Here is a 22,524-nt window from a genome sequence, read left to right as displayed (position 1 = left end):
AACTGTAGGGATTCTATGATTCTATATGATTCCACATAAATAGGTTAAGTAAGTGAACAAAGGTGTGGCAAATGGAGTACAATGTAGAAAAATGTGAAATTGTCCATTTTGACAGGAAAAAAGTTTATAAACAGTAAAAGATTACAGAGCTCTGAAATTCACAGGGATCTGGATGCCCTTGTGCATAAATCATGAAAGGTTCGTATGCAGGTCTAGCAAACAATTAAGGATGCTGGTGAGACAGCATCTAAAGTATTGTGCAAAGCATCAATGTACAGTAAATACATCAGAAGCACTTTAGAGAAGATTTACTAGACTAATGTCTGGAGTGGAGGGGAAGGCGATTGACTTAAAAGGAACAAGTGACAGTCCAACCTCAAACACTTCCTCAGTTTTTCCCTCCCTACCTCCTCCTCTAACCAAAAAAAAAGCACACACAAGCCACTGAGAGGACCAGAAGCAAGGGAAAGAGAGGGATCCAAAGAGCATCCTCAGAAGATGAGTGAGGGAAGACCTACCTCGGGTATTTGCAGTGATAAGTAAGAGTAAGAATTTAATAACTTTTCTTAAACAGCTTAATTGGTAATAGAAATGTCAGTCAGTATGGTTAAGTGCTGCACTTGAGAGATATGGGAGATATGCAACGCTTCCAGCATCTCAAATGACTACATCTGCAGGAGGTGCACCCAACCGCAGCTCCTCGCTGACCACATAGATAGGCTGAAGTGGCAAGTGGATGCACTTAGGAGCACGAGCATGGCAGAAAGCGTCGCAGACAGTAGTTTTAGAGATGTGGTGACACCCAAGGTGCAGGCAAATAGATAGGTGACCACTAGAAGGGGCAGGCAGCCAGTGCAGGAATTCCCTGTGGTCATCCCCCTCTTTAACAAGTATACCATTTTGGGTACTGTTTTTTTTTGGTAGGGGGATGACCTATCATGGGATAACACCAGCAGCAAGACATTTGGCAACACAGCTGGCTCTGTTCTTAACAAGGGAAACATAAAGAGCACTATAGCAGTAGTTATAGGGGACAATATAGTTAGGAGTACAGGTAGGTGCTTCTGTGGACGTAAAAGAGATTCCAGGACAGTATATTGCCTCCCTGTTGATAGGGTACAGATGACTCTGAATAGGCAGAAAGCATTCTGAAGGGAGAGGGTGAACAGCCAGAGGTTGTAGTACATTGTGAGGTCCAGCAGCAGCAGTTCAGGAGTTAGGTAGAAAGTTAAACAGCAGGATGTCCAAGGTTGTAATCTCAGGATTACTCCCCGTGTTGCGTACCAGTTAGGCTAGAAATTGGAGGATAGTACAGCCCAACACATGACTAAACAGATGGTATGGAGGGAGGGTTTCAGATATCTGTACCATTGAGATCTCTTCTGGGCTAGGTGGGACCTGTACAAGAAGGACGGGTTGCATCTAAACTGGATAGGCACAAATATTCTGGCTGGGAGGTTTGCTGGGGCTCCTTGGGAGGATTTAAACTAGCTTGGCAGGAGGGTTGGAACCAATGTAAAGATGAATATCCTGGAAGGGAACTGGAGAATAGGGCCAGTAAAACTAAGAGGAAGAGCAGGCAGGGTATAGTTGCTGATTAAAGCAGTTCTGGTGGACTGAAGTGCATCTGTTTCAATGCAATAAGTGTAACAGGTAAGGCAGATGGACTTAGAGGGTGGATTAGTACTTGGAACTATGACGTTGTTGCTAATGCAGAGACTTGGTTAAGGGAGGGACAGGATTGGCAGCTTAACGTTCCAAGATACAGATATTTCAGACGGAATAGAGGGGCATGTAAAAGGGGTGGGGAGTTGCACTACCTATTAAGGAGAATATCACAGCTGTACTGCAGGACGACACCTCGGATGGTGCATACAGCGAGGCGATATGGGTAAAGCTCAGGAACAGGAAGGGTGCGATCACAATGCTTGGGGTTTACTGTAGGCCTCCCAACAGCCAGCAGGAGATAGAAGAACAGATATTGGTAAGATGTAAAAGTAACAGGGCTGTTGTCATGGGTGATTTTAACTTCCCATATATTGACTGGGACTCACTTAGTGCTTGGTGTGCCAATGGGGCAGAGTTCGTAAGAAGCATCCAGGAGGGCTTCTTAAAATAGAATGTAGATAGTCCAATGAGGAAAGGGGTCGTACTGGACATAGTACTGGGGAATGAGCCTGGCCAGGTGGTCGACGTCTCAGCAGGCAAACAGCTCGGGAACACTGATTACAATTCAGTAAGCTTTAAGGTACTGATGAGTAAAGATAAGTGTAGTTGTCAGGTGACTGATGCTAAATTGGGGGGGAAGGCTAATTACAACAATACTAGGCAGGAATTGAAGAATATAGATTGGATGCAGATGTTTGAGGGCAAATCAACATCTGATATGTGGGAGGCTTTCAAGTGTAAGTTGCTGGGAACTCAGGACCAGCACGTTCATTTAAGGATGAAGGATAAATATGGCAAGTTTATGGAATCTGGGATAATAAGAGATATTATGAGCCTAATCAAGAAGAGAAAGGAAGTATTTATTAAGGCTCGGGGGCTGGCAACACACAAAGCAAGGGTGGAATACAAGGAATGTCGAAAGAAACAAACAAGGAGTCAGTAGGGCTAAAGGATCACAAAAAGTCATTGGCCAACAGGATTAAGGAAAATCCCAAAGCGTTTTATATATATGTAAAGAACAAGAGGTAGCCAAGCAGACGGTTGGCCCACTCAAGGGCAGGAAAGAGAATTTTTATGTGGAGCCAGAAGAAATGGATGAGGTATTAAATGAGTACTTTGCATTAGTATTCACCATAGAGAAGGATTTGGTGGATGATGAAGGGTAGGGAAGGGTGTGTGGATAGTTTGATGTCACGTTGATATCAAAAGTAAGAAGGTATTGGGGACCTTGAAAAACATTAAGGTAGTCATGTCCTCAGGGCCTGGTGGGATATATCCCAGAATACTGACAGAAGCAAGGGAACAAATTGTTGGGATCTTTAGAGAAATCTTTGTATCCTCACTGGCTACAGAGGCAATCCCAGAGGATTGGACAATAGCCAACGTTGTTCCTTTTTTTAAAGAAGGGTGGTAAGGATAATCCAACTACTTGCAGGCTGTTAGTGGTAGGGAAATTACTGGAGAGGATTCTTCGAGACAGGATTTACTCTCACTTGGAAATAAGTGAGCACATTAACGAGCGGCAACATGATTTTGTGAAGAGGAGGTTGTGTCTCACTCACTTGGTTGAGTTCTTTGAGAAAGTGATGAAAATGATCAATGAGGGTAGGAAGTGGATGTTACCTACATGGACTTCAGTAAGGCTTTTGCCAAAGTCCCTCATGGCAGGCTCATACAGAAGGTAAAATTGCACAGGGTCAAAGGTGAGCTTACGAGATGAATTAAAAATAAACTGGCTCAGTCTTGAAGACAGAGGATAGCAGCGGAAGGGTGCATGTCTGAATGGAGAGCTATGACTAATGGCATTTCTCAGGGATCTGTGTTGGGACCTTTGCTATTTGTAATATATATAAATGATTTGGAGGAAAATGTAACTGGCCCGATTAGTAAGTTTGCCAATGACACAAAGGGTGGTAGAATTGTTCACTGCGATGAGGAACATCGGGGATACAGCAGGATATAGATTGGTTCGTGACTTGGGCAGAGAGATGGCAGATGGAATTTAATCCAGTAAAATGTGAAGTAATGCTTTTCAGAAAGGTCAAATCCAGATGAAAAAGCTACAGTAAATGGCAGAACTCTTAAGAGTACTGAGAGGCAGAGGGATCTGGGTGTACAGGTACACAAGTCACTGAAAGTGGCAACACAGGTGGAGATGGTGGTCAAAAAAGCACACAGCATGCTTGCCTTCATTGGCCCGGGCTTTGAGTTTAAAAGTTGACAGATAATGTTGCAGCTTTATAGAACCTTAGCTCAGATGCATTTGGAATATTGTGTTCAATTCTGGTCGCCACACTACCAGGTGGTGACTTTAGAGAGGATACAGAAAAGATTTACCAGGATGTTGCCTGGTATGGAGGGCATTACCTATGAGGAGAGCTTGGAGAAACTTGGGTTGTTCTCACTGGAACTACAGAGGCTGAGGGGCAACCTGATAGAGGTCTACAAGATTATGAACAGAGTGGACAGTCAGAAGCTTTTTCCCTAGGGTGGAAGAATCAGTTACTAGGGGGCATAAGTTTAAGGTGTCAGGGGCAAGGTTTAAAGGTGATGTACGAGGCAAGTTTTTTTACACAGAGGATGGTGGGTGTCTGTAACTCGCTGCTGCTGGTGGGAGAGGAAGCAGATATGATAGTGAGTTTTAAACAGCGCCTTGTCAAATACATGAACAGAATGGGAATAGAGGGATATAGTCCCCAGAAGGGTAGAGCATTTTAGTTGTGATGGGCAGTGTGTCACTGCAGGCTTGAAGGGCCAAAGGGCCTGTTCCTGTGCAGTAATTTGCTTTGTTCTTTTGTTCGACAGGCTAGCTTTGTATCCAATGGAATTTAGAAAATTAAGTAGTAGTTGATGTTTAGATGTACAGAGAATGTTTTCTCTTATGGGAAAATCTAGACCCAGGGCTCACTGTTTCAAAATTATGGGATATCCATGCAAAAGACAGATGAGGTACATATCTTTTATTTCGAGGGTCATGAGTCTTTGGAACTCTCTTTCTGAAAAGGTGGTGGCAGCAAAGTCTGAATATTTCTAAAACAAAGAGACTGTTGTTCAGCGAGGAGCTGAAAGTTTATCAGAGGTCGGCAGAAATGTGGATTTGGAGTTACAATCAGATCAACCATTGTTTACTGAATGGCAGAGCAGGCTCAAGGCATTAAGTAGCCTACTCCTGCTTCTAATTCCTATGTTTGCATGTTCACATTGACCATGAGGCAGAACACTATACCATCTTAAACAAAGGAGCCTGCTTAATCGGTGTTCACCATCTTAAACATTCACTCTCTCCACTAGGAACACTCTTTGGTAGCACTGTGTACCACCTGTATGATGTATTGCAGCAACTCAACAAAACTCTTTCACCAGCAGCTTCCAAACCTGTAATCTCTATTACCAAGAATAAGAACAACAACAGACACATGGGAGTATGATTACCTGTAAATCCCCCTCTAGGTCACAAAGCATCATGATTTGAAACAAGAGATGATGGAACTGCAGATGCTGGAGAATCCAAGATAACAAAGCGTGAAGCTGGATGAACACAGCAGGCCAAGCAGCATCTTAGGAGCACAAAAGCTGATGTTTTGGGCCGAGATCCTTCATCATGGTTTGAAACAGGATTGACCCAGTGACAATGAAGGAATGGAAGATGCTGAAAATACTGTGCAGTTGAAGCAGATGTGCTGAGAAAATGTTTTGGATCTGAGACTTTTCATGAGAACTGGCACTTGTAGAGATGTAATAGGTTTTGAACCACAAAAACAAGATATGTTGCAGACTCAAAGAGATAAAAAAAATTGAAACAAGCATTGATTCTGGTAAAGTAAAGTCAGGAAAAGTAATACAGGTAGCCAATCTAATCTCACTTTCACACTGGGTGAGTTAGATAAAAATCACTCACTTACGTCACTTTACTATCTGTTCTACACATTTAAAAATAAGGAAATTATTAGAAAACATTCTTTTTAAATTAGGAGATTAGGAAAGAGAAACATTGGAAATTAAATGGAAGAAGATATATGGAGAAACAAAGAAATAGACAGAATTGTACACATCACAGAAGTCAGCATATTTCATTAATTCTCTTCCTTTGATCAGAAGATCAGAACACAAGATACGCTTTGGGAGTGGATAAAAACAAGTTTTACCTTCACTTTTCCCATGTGCGATCTCATGGGAGAACAGCGGACTAGGTAAACTTTTTTTTGCTATTACTTAAGGTTGTGGTGGTCTGTTACAGTTCATTCAGGGAGTCTGCGTGATGCGGCAATTTTTATGTGCATGTTGTAGTTTGAAGTTATAGATAGCGACATAGAGGCTCCAATGATTTAACACAGAAATCTCTCCCATTTCTGCTACATACCATTGGCTATGTTAGAAAGGTTTGCAGGTTGATAGTTAACTAGTTAGGCTGTGTTATGAACTTATCCTCTTTGGTCATCACATCTTGCTGTGGGATTCAAAACTCAGGCTTACAGTTTTAAAGTTTCTGGCTTCGAGTTAGGGATGCTGCTCATTGTGCCATAGACTATTTACATAATTCTGGCTCCTGTAATTAGTTGAGTGTTAAATAATGAGGTAGTACATTATTCCAAAACTGTTCAGCATTAGATTTTTCCTCATCACTTATTCTTTGCTTTGCACCTGTGCGTTCCTTCCAAATAATATGTTTGGTTTTATCTTTCATTTTTTGTTTTACTCCAGTTGCATCGTTGCCTTCTATTTCAAGTGCTGCTTTGATTAGCTGTTTTCTTTCATCCTCTGCTTTATTGCTTTCACCTTCTTCATTCTCAGCACTATCATCTTCCTCTTCTTCAACTAGCTCATTATCTTCCCAGCTCTCTCCATCCTCATATCTGCCTCTCCTGACCTTGTTTTTATTGTCATAACTCTTGCTGTCTTCATTTTCATCACCCTCCTTGACAAAGTCTTCAACTTCATTTTCCTCACCTTCATAATCCAGATCATCATCATCATCATCATCTTCGGCGTCAGAGGCCTCGGCCTCCCCTTCCTCGGCGTCCGAGGCCTCGGCCTCCCCTTCCTCGGCGTCCGAGGCCTCGCCGTCCCCTTCCTCGGCGTCCGACGCCTCGCCGTCCCCTTCCTCGGCGTCCGAGGCCTCGCCGTCCCCTTCCTCGGCGTCCGAGGCCTCGCCCACCCCTTCCTCGGCGTCCGAGGCCTCGCCCTCCCCTTCCTCGGCGTCAGACGCCTCGCCCTCCCCTTCCTCGGCGTCAGACGCCTCGCCCTCCCCTTCCTCGGCGTCAGACGCCTCGCCCTCCCCTTCCTCGGCGTCAGACGCCTCGCCCTCCCCTTCCTCGGCGTCAGACGCCTCGCCCTCCCCTTCCTCGGCGTCAGACGCCTCGCCCTCCCCTTCCTCGGCGTCAGACGCCTCGCCCTCCCCTTCCTCGGCGTCAGACGCCTCAGCCTCCCCTTCCTCGGCGTCAGAGGACTCAGCCTCCCCTTCCTCGGCGTCAGAGGCCTCACCCTCCCCTTCCTCGACGTCAGAGGACTCACCCTCCCCTTCCTCGACATCCGAGGCCTCACCCTCCCCTTCCTCGACGTCCGAGGCCTCACTCTCCTCTTCCTCGACGTCCAAGGCCTCACCCTCCTCTTCCTCGACGTCCGAGGCCTCACCCTCCTCTTCCTCAACCTCCGAGGCCTCATCCTCCTCTTCATTGTCCTCATCTTCCTCTCGCTCAGGTTTATCTTCCTTAGTGTTCTCAGCTTTCTCTTCCTCATCCTTACCTTCCTTTTCCTTATCATTATCACTTCTCTCTTCTTCATTATCACTTTCATCTTCCTCTTCCTCATTTTCCCCTCTCTCATCTTCTCTGATCTGATCTTTATCACCACTCCCATCTTCCCCTTCATTGCTCTCCTCTTCTTCATCACTATTCTCACTTTCATCAACTCCATATTTCCCATCCTCACTTTCTGCGGAACCATTTTCTCCACTATTAGCTTCTTCAACATTATCTGTTTGTTTTTCCTTTACTTCTGCATTGATTGCAGCTTCTCTACTCTCACTTTCAAATGCATCTTCATTATCCTCATCTTCAACACCTCCTGTTGTCCTACTTTCAACTTCTTTGTTCATTTTGTTTCTTTTAGTTTTATGTTGCACATCTCCTCTGGCTTCTTTACTGTTGCTTTCATCACTATGCTTCCTACTCCCACCTCCCTCATTATTGTTACTTTCACGCTGCATTTTAATTAATTCCCTTACTTCTCCACCTTCTCTATCTTCGATCTGGCATTGCTCAGATTCACTGCCTTCTTGAACAATATCTTCACTATTTTCTTCTGCTTCTTGACTTTGTTCAGCACTTATAATTTTATCAGTAGTTATACTCTCCTCAGTTTGGCCCCAATTGCATTCAGTGCTCATATCATCTGCTATGGTATCGCTCTTACCAAAGTTTATGTCATCTCCAGCAGCTTCATTGTCTTCATCCTCCTTAATTTCTTTTCTTCCTCCCTCTGTATTTGTGCTTTCCTGTAATAATGCATCCACAGCAAGAGCCCTATCAATTACTTTATTGCCTAATTTCTGAGTTTGTTTTTGTAACATATTTTCTTCTCCCATTTCTTCATTTAAATTTCTTTCTAACTCATCTCGTATCTGCTTTTCATAATGCATAAACATGCTTTTTGTTTGTTCCTTTCCCTTCTCCTTTTCTACAAAATAAGCACACTGACAATGTTTCATTGATTGATTACCTTTCAGACTATTTCTATTTGCTTTTTTAACGTTACTGGCTGCACTACTATTTCTATGCTTGCTTTCATTGTTATTATTTCCTTCTTCAATTGCTGCTCCTTCACTGTGTCTTGGAATGTTTTGTTCCGATTGCTTTGTGGACAAAATTGAAGTTGATTTAGTTTTTCTGTTAATTGTTTTAAGAAGTATTTCAGTTTTAGGGCTTATACCGTCATGTGACAATTCAAAGGTTCCTTCAAAAGGCTGGCTCGGTATTTTTTTAATCCCAGCCATGCCAGAACAGTTTATGCAGTTCTGTTTATCAAGCGCACCTTGTGCTTGTGTTACTTTAATGTCCACTGTACTTTGTTTCTCATTCATTATCCCATTGTCATATGTAACTTGGGAGTGTCTTACTTTGGCTGATTGGTTCAATTTGGCTACAATATTTGTTTTGGCTGTTTTTTTCTCCTTACTAACAGTTTGACTCCTACATCTCGTGAGGTTTCCATCTCCCACTGCTTCAAGCATACTTGCAGGCAAATTTAATCTTGGAGTCTGAGCTTGCAATGGAAGATTTACTGGCTTTTTAGCCTGCTGCTTAATATTATAATCGGTCTTTCTTTGTCCACCCTTACCAGAACTTTCAAGTTTCTTCTAGTCCAGATGAAAAGCAATGAATGGAAAGGAGAAAAGAAAATTAATAGGAAGTACATTTTAAAATGAATGAAAGGCAAACCTAATCCCCACACAGCTTGTGTTCTGAATAGAAAAAAAAGAATTAGCATGAAAACAGACAAAATGCAAAATTACAGGGGCAATGGAATGAATTTTAAAAAAAGGTGACAGATTGAGATAAAATATGTATTGGCCAGCTGAAGTGCTCAAATCATCTGAAATTGTTTTAAACATAATAATCAACAATATCACCATTCAAAGGCATTCATGAAAGCATCAAAAATACTAATCATAGTCTGTCAGCATAAAAACCAATTACTCTGCACAAATTTGAGACAATGCCAACATATTTTTCTCAGTATTCCGACAAAAAGGTAGTATAGGTAAAAACAAAAGGTAAACTTGTTTCTTCAGATGGGCTGGAGAGTTTCCATCAAAACATTGTATGCTGTGCACACCAACAGTCTTTCGATACTCATTATATTTATTGTTTAAAAAGATATTCCCAGTATTACGTTTGTTAAAACCTGTGAATATAAATCTGTAAAAGAACAGCGTTTTTAATTACTATATTCTACACTATACAAAGAACTAAACTCCACATATGGGTTCCACCTTTGGAGAAGTGTTTTTTTTATATTTAATACCTGCTTTAAGATAGAATAATTAAAATAGGAATTTAATCAGTTGTTCTCTGTTATTAACTGATTTCAAAGTTTAGATCAGGAAAATCCACATCATTCTTACCCGTTCCTTGTGAACTGGTGACAAGGTCAGGGTCTGATCATTAGGATTCACCATGACTGCATGTGTCTGAAAAGCAAGAATTGTGCAATAAGTTTACAGGTACTTCAAGATAATCAGATCATTAACACAGATTTATGACGATCAACAAAATAGATATTCATAACTATATAATAGTAAACATGTTTAAGTTGTTTTGAGCATCAAGATATAAGTTCTACATAGCAATCTGGAACATTCAGAAGTTCCTGTTAATAAAATAATCCTACAAAACAGCATAATTATGTTGAGGATATCACACAGGCTTCATGCAAACTTGTTCACACAAATAGTGAACCCATGACCACCAAAATGGAAACTGCACCCAAACAGTCACAGCATCTGTAGTCTTATTCGAGGCTTAACTGTTGCTCGTCTTTTTTATTCAACAGAACATGGGCATCACAGGTAAGACCAGCATTTGCAGAATCATTGAATCCCTACAACGAGGAAGCAGGCTAATCGCCCCATCAAGCCTACCACCCCTACGAAGAACATCCCACTCAGTCCTCCCCCCACCCCAATCCATCCTAACCCTATAACCCTGCATTAATCCACATACCCAGCACACCACTGGGTGCTACAGGGCAATTTAGCATGGCCAATCCACCTTACCTGCACATCTTTGCACTGTGGGAGGAAACCCACGCAGACAAGAGGAGAACGTGCAAACTCCACACAGGCAGTCACCCCAGGTTAGAATATAACACGGTTCCCTAGAATTGAGGCAGCAGTGCTAACCAGTGAGCCATCGTGCCACCCAATCCCTAATTACCCTTCAGGTGGTAATGCTGAGCTGCTTTCTTGAACTGCTGCATTCTGTGTGATTAAGGCACTTCAGAGAAGTGTAGTAATTTGATATAGTTGAGCGCTTAGGCTATTTTAGAGGACAGTTCAGAGTTGCCTGTATAAGCATGATCAGGTACGGCAGACTTCCTTCCTTAAAGGACATTAATGAAGCACAAGAGATAATAGGAATTGCAGATGCTGGAGAATCCGAGATAAGGTGTGGAGCTGGATGAACACAGCAGGCCAAGCAGCATCTGAGGAGCAGGAAAGCTGATGAAGCTCATGAGGGGTCTAGACCCGAAACGTCAGCTTTCCTGCTGTGTTCATTAATGAAGCACAATACTTTTTTCACAACAGTCTTGTAGTTATATGCTACTATATTACACTGACACTAGTATTCACCATTGTGGGATTTGAAATCTAGATCCAAGGATATGCGTCCTATCAAAAGGACAGGCAGATGGGCAGCAAGAGTGGGGTTGCCTTGATAGTAATAAATTATGTTGAAAGCATGAAGAGAGATAGAGGTGGAAGGTGTAGATCTGTGTGGGTAGCATTGAGGAACCTCAAAGAAAAAAAGTTTGCAGCTATGTACAGGCATCTTAGCAGTAGTCAGGATGTGTAAACAAAATAAATCGGGGGATTGAAAAGACATGTAAGAATCATGGGAGATTTCAATATGCAGGTGGGCTGGGAAAATCAGGTTGCTTACGGATCTCATGAAACAAAATTTGTGGAATGTCTGCAAGATGATCTTTTGGAGAAGTTTGTGGTACAACCCATTCTGGAACAAACAGTTCTGGACTTGGTGATGCATAATGAGGCAGACTTAATTAGGGACCTTAAGGTGAAGGAACCCTTAGTAGATTCTCCACTATAAATTCTCCTGTCTCCACCTGTAATGGGTCATGGTCAGTCTTTTCCTGTAACACACCTAAAGAAGATTTTACAGCTTGCATTGTTATATTCCCTTTTGCTTTATCGGTTTCTCAGCCATCACTTGCCAATTCTAAATTGCTCCCAATCTTCATGAATTATCTTTTAATAATGAGCAATTTTGGCAATGAAGAACAGCTTCCAGTTGATTTACAGGATCAAGCTAAATGCTTAAACCTCTATCAAATAGACTTAAAGTAGAAATGAAGGTTGTACCATGGCAGCAAGCAAAGTGGGGAGACGTGCAATGATTTAAGGTGGAAAAGAACAACACAGCAGGGGTTGGGTCTGATTTTGCAGTTTAGGGCAATTTGACTTTAAGTTACCATTAATTCTTGTGTAAAGATGTTGCTTCAGTGTTGCAAGTGGACTGGATGGAGGATTGTAAAGCAACAGAATAAAGAATGCAGAATGCTTGAAGCATAAACATCTAGTTACACAAGAGTGGACAGAGTAAGTTCTCTACGTGAAATGCTGCGTGATACACGTATCCTTTGCATCTCGGACCACAGAATTATTTACATCCTTTGTCCTCCTCGCTATGTTCTTCCTTGTCAAATGTCGAGTCCTGAAAGTTGTCATCCTCTTGCATTTCCATTCCTTTCTGTTGAACAACGCTATGCATTACATAGCAGGCCACAGGAGACTCTGACTGGTGAATATTGTATGAATCTCTGAACATCATGAAATTACACATGCCAACTCTCTGCTCTATGGCATTTTTTAACCAAACATAATGTATAGGCAACTGCCTTAATTACTCCTTAGTTTCTTTATTTGACAATCTAAACCTCCTGAAATACAGCTCCTCACACACATCAAAGAAGATGAGCTTCTACATGAATCAATGAGGTGGATAAGGGAATTTTCATGTCTACTAGCTCTACTGCAGCAAGCTCTGTAGCGTTTTTGCAGTTCCCTCTTCAATGCCTCTAGTGCAACTGTCCTCACAACATCTTCAGGCAGCACATTCAAGATCTTAACCAGCAGAACTACTCTCATGAATCCTTTCTGCACAGTGAACTTTTAAACTCTTTTATGTTCTGAGGAAATTCTCAAGTATCACCCAAATTTCAAACAACAAACATCAACAACTGGTATATATATTACCTTTAAACATAATAAAGTATTCCAAGGGGGATGTAAAAGCAAATTTGACATCAAGATGCAGAAATAGACATTATGCAGATGACAAAAACCTTGGTTGAAGATGAGTTTTAAACAAAGAAAAAGTTGGAGAGGTTGAGATGAGTTTGCGACTTAAGACTATAGCAGCTGAATTCAAGCCCACCAAAGGCGGAGTGATTAAAATCTGGAATGCTCAAGAGGTCAGAAACGGGATCACTGGTGTCAAATAACTGTTAGGCTCGAAATGATTTCAGAGATAAGAGGTACTAGACCATACAGAAATTTGAAAATAAATAAGTGAAATTAAAAACTGAGGCATTGCTTATCTGGGAACCAATGCAGCTGAGAGGGCAGAACAGCGACAGGTGAACAGGAGTTGCAGCAAGACAAGGCAGAATTTTGCATAACCTGAAGTTTACAGTAAGTAGAATGTAGCATGTTGGAATAATCAAATCCAGAGGCAACTAAGACATGGATGAAGCTTCAGTAGCAGATGATCTGAGGTGGAAGCAAAGTCAAGTGGGCTTATAACAAGTCATTTTATCAATGCTTACACGGATCTGAAGAGTAAAACTTGAATGAATTAAATACAAAGTACCTTCTGCCACCTCTAATTTGTATTTGCTGATCAGATTTTCTTCCCCTCATTTTTTCTTTTCAGACAATGAGAGCTAGGTGTTCTTTAGTACCTGATCCAAGTTGCTACATCAGTATGGGGATACATCAACTCAACTAACCTGCTATAATCAATTAATTAAGATTACCCTGGTTTCTATGGATCACTTGCTCACTGGTGAAATCCCTGTTATTGACAGAACCACTAACTCTGGCTTTTAATCAAGATTTTTGTTGACATGCTGGATGTTGGATGGGCAAACTATACAAAAAGCTAACATGAAAGCTGGAAGCTGGATGAACACAGCAGGCCAAGCAGCATCAGAGGAGCAGGAAAGCAAAAAGGCACATACACAGAAAGGTATATTGTTGAACAACTATTCATGTACAAAACCATTTCAAACTATTCACAAATTAAATAGAAGCTTTAGCCCTGAAACAGGGCATTCTGTTTAACCAGTCTACGTTCGTGTTTATACTCCACATGAGCCTGCTCCCACTGCAACTGCTACTTCATATCCTTCTATTTTCTTTGTTGTCCAGACATGAAGCCTTTGCTCAAATGTGTCAATGCCATCTGCTTCAACTATTTTCATGTGACAGCAAGTTTCAGAATATTCTCTCTCTTTGTAAAGAGATTCTTCTTAAATGAAGTATTTGGTCTATTAGTGATTAACTTATAATCATATTCCTCTGTTATAGATTCATCCACAAGTGGAAACTGTTTCTTCACATCCACTCTGACGAACTCCCTCATAATTTGAAGAAACATTGATCAGGTGTCCTCTTCCTCAAAATAAAACAGCCCCAGTCTATTCAACCTAGCTTGTACAGTCCACCTTCTAAATTCTAATAAAATGATTTTAGTCACTTTCTCCAGCCCTTCAAGGTTCTATCTCTAATATGGAGATCAGAACTGCACACAATAGTCCAAATGTGAATGAATGATGGTTCTTTTTAAATTTAACATGACAGCCTTGTCTTATATTCTTATTCCTCTAGAAATAAGTACCAGTACTATATGGACTTGATTTAACTTAGTTTTGTTCCCAAAATGAGCCACCCCATACTTTAGTATACTGAATTTTATTTTCTAATGATCCACCAGATTTAGACAATGTGATCATAATCATTTCCTAATCATCACTACCCTGATATAACGATATCCTGGAATGATCTTACCATGTTCAACAAATCAGTGGTGTCACCAAGGCCTTCATCATTTTCCTCTTCAGATTGTTCATCAGCGGAACTTTTCTCAGCAGGTTTGATCTCCTTGATCCTTGGAACTTAAAAAAAACATATTTAAAACAAACTGAATATATCAATATATTCCATGTGTACACAAATGTGTAACTAACTTTCAAGTGTAACGTTGCAGTGTGTTGGTTATTTTGAATTTTTCAATATTAACATTATAATACATATGCAAACACAGCCTTCGGTCGTGAAAGAGCTTAATCTCTTCACGAGTATTTAACTTAATCTGCTGACACATCAGACATTTTTTTAAAATGAATGCTCAACAGCACAATGTAAAATAATAGTTTTGGGTGGATAAGAGTCAAATAAAATATTTCACGTTAGCCTAAAATTTAAATGTTTTGATGACGGAGCTGCACGTAAAATGGGTCAAAAACATATGCTACGTTCATAGGTAACAAGGCGTAGAGCTGGATGAACAGGCCAAGGAGGCCAAGCAGCATCAGAGGAGCAGGAAGGCTGATGTTTTGGGTCTAGACCCTTCTTCAGAAATGGGGGAAGGGAAGGGGATTCTTAAATTGATAGGGACAGAGGAGGAGGTGAAAAAGAAGATGGATAGAGGAGAAGATAGGTGGAGAGGAGACAAACAGGTCAAAGAGGCGGGGTTGGAGCCAATAAAGGTGAGTGTAGATGGGGAGTTAGGGAGGGGATAGGTCAATCCAGGGAGGACGGACAGGTCAAGGAGGTGAGGTGAGGCTGGTAGGTAGGAGATGGGTGTGGGGCTTGAGGTAGGCACAGTAGATAGGTGGGAGGAAAGACAGGTTAGGGAGGCAGGGATGAGCTCGGCTGGTTTTGGGATGCGGACGGGAGAGGAGAGATTTTGAAGATTGTGAAGTCCACATTGATACCATTGGGCTGCAGGATTCCCAAGTTAAATAATGAGATGCTGTTCCTGCAACCTTCAGGTGGATCATTGTGGGACCGCAGGAGGCCCAGGATGGACATTTTGACCAAGGAGTGGGAGGGGGAATTGAAATGGTTCGCGACTGGGAGGTGCAGTTGTTTGTCATGAACCGAGCGTAGGCGTTCCGCAAAGCGGTCCCCAAGCCTCCGCTTGGTTTCCCCGATTTAGAGGAGGCCACATCGGGAACAACGGATACAGTATACCGCATTAGCAGATGTGCAGGTGAACATTGCTATGTTCTATGTGGTATGTTCTTAATTCAGTTTAGTTGGCTTTTAATGTCTCTGCAATATTGTAATCAATTTGTTAAAATTTCAAATTGCTTTTACATACAAGTATCTTCTAATACTTTGCTCACTAAATGTTGTTAATGGATTAGTCCACACATAGACCTACAAAGAAATGCACTTCCAAACTTAAAAACAAAATTTGTACATCTGGTTTTAAGCACATATTTTGCTTAAATATTGAAAGAAAACACAAGTTTAAAAAACTGCTTTATTGTTATTGCTGTGGCTTCACACTATTTTACAATCTAAGCAAATGTAACAATGGAATGTGATTCCTAAAAATTCTGTAATTGCATGATTAATAAGTTGCAGTGATGTAGTTCCACTAGCTATGAGTGCATTACCTATGTTGGGAGATGGTGACTCTTCATTGATTTGAGCATCATTAACTGGTTTTGAGGCAATGACCTTTTCTTCAGCAATTTTCACTCCAGGAATTGTCTGACTACTAATCGGCAGAGAGGAATTAAGGAGACCAGCTCCAATTGGAGGTAGTGTGCGTACCAGCTGACCAAATTTATCTGGAGACAATTCCTGAAAACAAATCATTATAAATTAAATCTTATAAATCTTCACAAAATCAGGAGTTATAAAATGGTACTGTTCTTCCCACCCAATGAACAATTATCAGTAATCCGCTAATTTCTCCCTCCACAAACCAGAAATTGGGCCCCTTGCCATAATTGTCATATCCTTTAATATTAAAGCATGGAACTACTATTATCAAGTTTAACTTTCTGCCTTAACATTAAAATTACTCTCGATGGACAAAGTTTCACTAATTCAAGCTATTATCTGAAACATTTCACAATTGAAAATTTTAATTCCTGGCACAGAAGGCATCAATAAGATAAGCCTCAACAGGCAATGTCTTCTGTCATAATGCATTCCCGCTTTTTGGCCAAAGTAAACACAAATTTAAAAGAGCTGCATGGAATCTAGATCCAGATTAGTGTGATACTAAAACAGCCCAACTAAAAGGAAGAACATAGAAATGTTAACATCTGAACAAGCAATTCACTCTAACCAGCATTGTTCAACATTTAATTTGCATGACAAGGGTTCTAAACATATTTACCCATTGTTCCCTATTCCACCATCCTCTTCTCCTTCATTCACCTATCCAGCACATGAACATGAACACAGACACTGTCTCAAACTCTAATCTTGAAAGCCTTACACCTCTAAATAAAAAAGATTCCATTGATTGCCATCGTAAATCTTTTGCATACAAACTTGTATTGGCAGCGCCTTCTTCTAGAATTCTTAATTAAAGGAAATAAACTGGAGATTTTATTATTAAGGATAATGTACACATTTTTTGCACGTACCCGCTCTCGACGTCTAACACGTGCTGATAATGCTCGACGTAATGTACTTGGAGTACTTGAATTCCCCAGAGTCATAGAGTAAGTATTAGTCAAGTAATTCTCATTTATGTCATCATCTTGAATCACAACACTTTCTGAACCTTTTGGTCTGGGTGTGGCAAGCACAAGCATGTGACATCCTCCACACGCAACCTACAAAAGATACCAAGAAAAACCGTACCAGTGCTTAAATCAGCAACTATAAAGGAAACAATTCTATCAAAGTTGAGAGCTGCAATGGCATTTACATCAATAGGTAATATTTCCCTGGAGATCACCTGCAGCAGAAAAAATAATATTATTCCCCAAATTCCTGGCAACGCATATCTTCTAGTACACTGCTCTTATCTGACAGTTCCGGCAAGTGTGCCTTGGCCTATGCAAGAATTGGAAAGGTAAAAATGGATAGGAGTACACTTCCTACTGTTTGACGTTATTTTATGTGAATCCATCAATCTTTCTCATAAATCAACCAATAAAGAAGACACTCAAGGTCCAAAAGAAGCTTCCAAAAATTCTTGATAAAACTCTTCAAACACAAGGGAAGCAAAATTCCAAGTACCCTGTTGATAGAAGTATGACCTTTTAAATAGGTCTGTACTGATTATTCTGAACCATGGTCAAACTTTGAAATCAACAGTGAAATGATAGCATTGCTGCTGACCCCAAAGAAACGTGCTCACAAATGTCTAGCAACCTCTGTAGATTTACATTTTAACTTTACATTTGTTAATGAGAAATTTCATTCTTGTGCTAGCTATGCAGGATATTTGCCCTGCAACAAGTGACGTCCTTAAGCAGTTAAGCAGTCAAACACCTGAATTCTCAGACTACTAGCCAGGAAGCAAAAAGTATTGACTATTATTTAGTTTTTAGCCATTTCACAGGCAAAGATTTAATGTATATGTGGGACGAAGGTAAAAGATGAAATAGTAAATTCAAAATATATATTTTAATTTATGGATTTTTTTATTATCATACACTGGGAATAGGAGTTCAAATCTGACTGTGGCAACTGAGGGAATTTAAGTTACTAAAAATGGAAGCCAGCCTCTGTAATAAAGTGAAACTATCACTGGTGACTGATAATGAACTGCACACGTTTACTTGAGGGAAGGAAATCTGCCTTCCTCACCCAGTCTGATCTAAATATAACTCATATGAACAGCAATGTGGTTTATTCCTACTTGGTCTAGCAAGACCTTCAGTTCAAGGGATGAGCAACAAATTCTGGTCTTGTCAGTGATAAAGGAAAATAAAGGTTTTTATAGTGAAACTAAATGCAAAAACACAGTCAACTCAAGTTGATTTCCAAGTCTTTCCCCTGCAAGGATAACACCAGATAGGAACATCTGGATTTTTTCACTTTCTATTGCATGTGTGAAAGTCAGATGTTGCTCTCAGTTTCACAGAGAAGCTATGAAACCCAGAGTTTTGTGATCACAACAACCCCAAAGATCTGATAAGTATTCTGTGGAGAATATTGATTAACTGATGTAATCTACTGAGGTTACACTGTAAGACCATTTTAATATCCAAGTTATTTTGTTTGATACTAATTTTCATACACTTGAAACTCCATTGTATATTGGACAGGAACATCCACTGTCACTTTGGGACCCTCTTAAAAAAATGTAAAGGTGCCTTCCATTGGCACAGATAATTCAGGACATGTTTACTTGTAATCAAATCCTTTGTTCCACACCGTATTGTCTCTTATCCCTAATGTTAGCCCCATCCATCCTCTGTAAAATGAATAAAATGTTATAGCAGGAGGCAACACTGTATTACCTCCAAGGTGAATGAAAAAGGGCACAACAATTAATTTTATTAATAATTTGTTACGTAGGAAAATCAAAAACCCATATTTAAACCAATATATAGTTGTCCAATATACTTATGTTTTCAGGTCAAATTGATCACACCATTAATGATGGCCCCTTAGGCAAACTTCACCCCAGTTTTGCACGGGAAAAGTTGCTTTCCTCATACTCAGTTAAAGCTTGAACGTTCAGAATTCTCCCAATTCATATGGTCAGAGTTTAGCATTTTGCACAAGTTAACATTTAATAGAAGCTTTGTGAGAATATAAGATATTGTTTTAAATACTTACTGATTGGACCATGAACTTCAAAAATCTAGAGCAAAGTGTAGGTTTAAATTGATTGGTAAAATTCTCTTCTCCAAGTCCCAACTTGCCATGCCGTCCATCTCCAAAGGTATACAAAAGACCACTGCCTATCAATAAGATACAAGCAATGATAGAAGATTGACATTTGGGGTATATCTTACTACAATGTCTGAACTGACATTGGCTGAGGTAAGGATAAGGGAAGGAATAAGGCACAAGCTGCAACCAAGACTGATTTCCAGATAGAACAATCAATGATGATACAGAACAAGCCAGAATTTATTAATTAATTTAAATTGATTATTTGACATGTATGTTTTTTTTCTGTTTACTTTTTAATACTGAACTAGGCTTTAGACATTGAACAGAAAGTTAAAATGGTGGCAAGACCAGGAAGCAACATTAAACATTTGCTCCACTTGGTGCCTGGCACACATTTCTCTCCCCTCCCCTCCCCACCACCCCCCCCCCCCCCCAACATGCTCACGCTTTCGCCTTTTCAGAGTTTGAGTAGAACGGTATCACAGTTGAATCATAACATTTTAACAAGTTGTTGATAATGTGTTTTTTATCATCTGCTTTCATGTACGGCATTAACGTTTTCGAAAGCTCAATTCCCATGTGTGCAATGTCAGAATGTCAAAATAATGTCAGAAATTAAACAAAAGTTCTTCATCTAGAAGTTTGCCTCAATATTTGTTTAACAATGTTGAAGCGAAAGTGACTAAAATAGTTTAACAAAGGAAGACATCGGCAATTTTTTACACTGTTGCACTCAAGTCAAATTTGGAGATAATATTTGGCGTACCAAAGTTAGGCATTGAAGCCAACAGATGTTTGTTATTTATTTGTTGGGCAAGTATGGAGTGATTTTAAGATCTTAAGATTCTCTGGGGAAGATTTGCTCAAGGGGAATGCTGTCAACTTTCATTGCAGTTTCCGAAGTCATCTGTTCAGGAGGTGCTCCCTCTAGTGTTGTGGTGATAACAACCAGTAAAATCTCCATTAGTGTGAGCTTGGCTTATTTGACGACATTTCTATGTCTGAATCAGAAAGTTGTAGTTAATGTCCAGTACTTATCTCTACTGCAATAATGAACTATTGCATCTATTTTTAGGGCTTTCTGTAAAAACAATAAATCAACATAAAGTATTTGTCTGAGTGTCAACACAAAAAATATTACATACTTGTCACTACAGCAGTATGGTTCTCTCCACATGAAATAAACCGTACATTTTTCTTCTTCAACTGTTCTATCACCTTTGGCAATGAAGATTCAAAAATGAATGTGCCATGTCCTAATTGGCCAAACTGACCAAAGCCAAATGCATATACATCCTCTTCTGCAGAAAGACCAAACAGAAGATACGAGGTGAAGAAATTTATCAACAAAATATAACAGCTGCAATTCTTTGCTTTTACTACCAATCAAATCTTGTGCTCAAAAATCAAAATGCTCACAAAGATTAGATATATACAATTTTATTGTCATTTTGCAAATGGAAATATACTTTGGCAGATCCTTTGAAATAGAGCTAAGACTTTGCAATCTCATCAGAACAGAATTAGAAACACTTAATCCATAAATGAAGTAAAAATGTAGAATTCTACTCAATTTTTTTGTAAACTTGAATACCTACACATTATAATACAATGCTAAGGTGTTTATTTAAAGGGCATGCAAGGAGACAAAAATTAGGATCACTGCAAATAAGAGGATGAATATAATGATTCCTAACTTCAATCTCATAAGCTCAACAGAATCAATCTTCACCAGTTCTAATATTTTCATGGATGCACATAGAACTTAAGGATTTGAACGTTCATTCATTTTCCAAAATGTCATTGGGCTTCTATGTTTTTCCCCTTCAGTTGTAGTTGTGCGTAATCTATTTGGGTCTATTTTCAAACCAATTATGTAGGAGTAACTTATATGCCATATAATTTAATGTAATACATATCAGAGTGTGATTTTGACATCAATCTTTGAAATCCATTTTGAAGAACTGTAAACGCACCTGCAAGAACAATGGTATGATCTCCCCCACAGGAAACTTGGATGACCTTTCCTGAAATACCACTAACAAGCTGTGGGATGCGGTGATTTATAAGCTGATCAGGTGGTAATCCCAGCTTTCCATTGTCAGGTTCTCCAAAGGTGTAGAGATGTCCATCATCTGTGGGAATCAAATACAAATATGTTGTAGTAATTCAGTTAATAATGATCCTGTACGTTAGCTTGAGAAACAAAAAAACAGAAGCAAATGCAGGCCGCAGCCCCTCAAATTTGCCCCACCATTCAATAAGATCATTGCTGATCTGCCCAGGCTTCAATTCCTTTTTTGTTCTAGCTCATCAGATCTCTTAATTCCCTAATATTTCAAAATCTTTCTGCCTCCTCATTAAATACTTTCAGTGATCTAGCCTCCAGAATTCTCTGGGGTACAGAATTCAAGATATTCACCACTCTCAGAGAAGAAAGTCCATTATGTATTAGTTTTAAGTGTCCCATATTCTGTAACTATGTCCCCTAGTTCGAGATCCTTCCTCTAGTGGAAACATCTTCACAACATCTACTCTGTCACGTCAAAGAACACTACAGCACAAGAACAGGCCCTTCTGCGCGCCAACACATGATGTCTTTGTAAACTAAAAACCTTTTGTCCCTACATTGACAGTATCCCTCTATTCCCTGCCTATTCATATATTTGTCAAGACCTCAAGAAACTCATACATTTCAATAAGATAACCTCTCATCCTTCTAAATACCTACAAATAAAGGCCTAACCTGTTCAGCCACTCTTAATAAGTCAATCCCTTCAAGCCAGGAATTAGCCAATTGAATCACTTTTCAATTACTCCCAATGCCAGTACGTCCATTCTTAAATATGGGACCAAAATGTACACAGTAATCCAGGTGCGATCTCACCCAGTAGAGTTGTAACGAGCCTTCCCTTTTTTAAAAAAACTCTAACACCTAGCAACAAAGGCCAAAATTTCATTTGACACTGCAATTACTTGCTTCATCTGCACGCTAACGTTTTGTGTTTCATACCCAAGAACATCCAGATCACACTGCGTTGCAGTATTTTGGATGACAGAGATGCCTCACAGGTCTTGTTCACCATGCCCCTGCTTAACTACAATATCTAAACTATCTTATAATAACAAGACAGGTAGTACATAATATACATAAGACAGATGATATGTAATAGAGGTTCGCAGCCTTTGGGTCTCAACATCCAAGGAATCACGGCCAAAATTTTCTGTTC

At 40.0% G+C, this 22,524-nt stretch overlaps 1 protein-coding gene across 1 annotated transcript in view; it reads right to left on the bottom strand.

Annotated features, from left to right (window-relative positions):
• Positions 1 to 22,524, bottom strand: part of rpgra (retinitis pigmentosa GTPase regulator a) — an 88,780-nt gene that overhangs the window by 31,646 nt on the left and 34,610 nt on the right. The window contains exons 8-14 of the mRNA XM_048540121.2: positions 21,271 to 21,429; positions 20,440 to 20,595; positions 19,235 to 19,359; positions 17,083 to 17,274; positions 16,096 to 16,285; positions 14,477 to 14,583; positions 9,791 to 9,856 (exon numbers count right to left, since the gene is read on the bottom strand). Of these exons, the coding sequence (XP_048396078.2) occupies positions 9,791 to 9,856; positions 14,477 to 14,583; positions 16,096 to 16,285; positions 17,083 to 17,274; positions 19,235 to 19,359; positions 20,440 to 20,595; positions 21,271 to 21,429 (995 nt within the window). The remainder of the gene's footprint in view (positions 1 to 9,790; positions 9,857 to 14,476; positions 14,584 to 16,095; positions 16,286 to 17,082; positions 17,275 to 19,234; positions 19,360 to 20,439; positions 20,596 to 21,270; positions 21,430 to 22,524) is intronic.

The sequence above is a fragment of the Stegostoma tigrinum genome, chromosome 12 (genome assembly GCF_030684315.1).
Source record: "Stegostoma tigrinum isolate sSteTig4 chromosome 12, sSteTig4.hap1, whole genome shotgun sequence".
NCBI classification, from domain to species: domain Eukaryota; kingdom Metazoa; phylum Chordata; class Chondrichthyes; order Orectolobiformes; family Stegostomatidae; genus Stegostoma; species Stegostoma tigrinum.
This window is presented reverse-complemented; position numbering and strand designations above follow the sequence as displayed.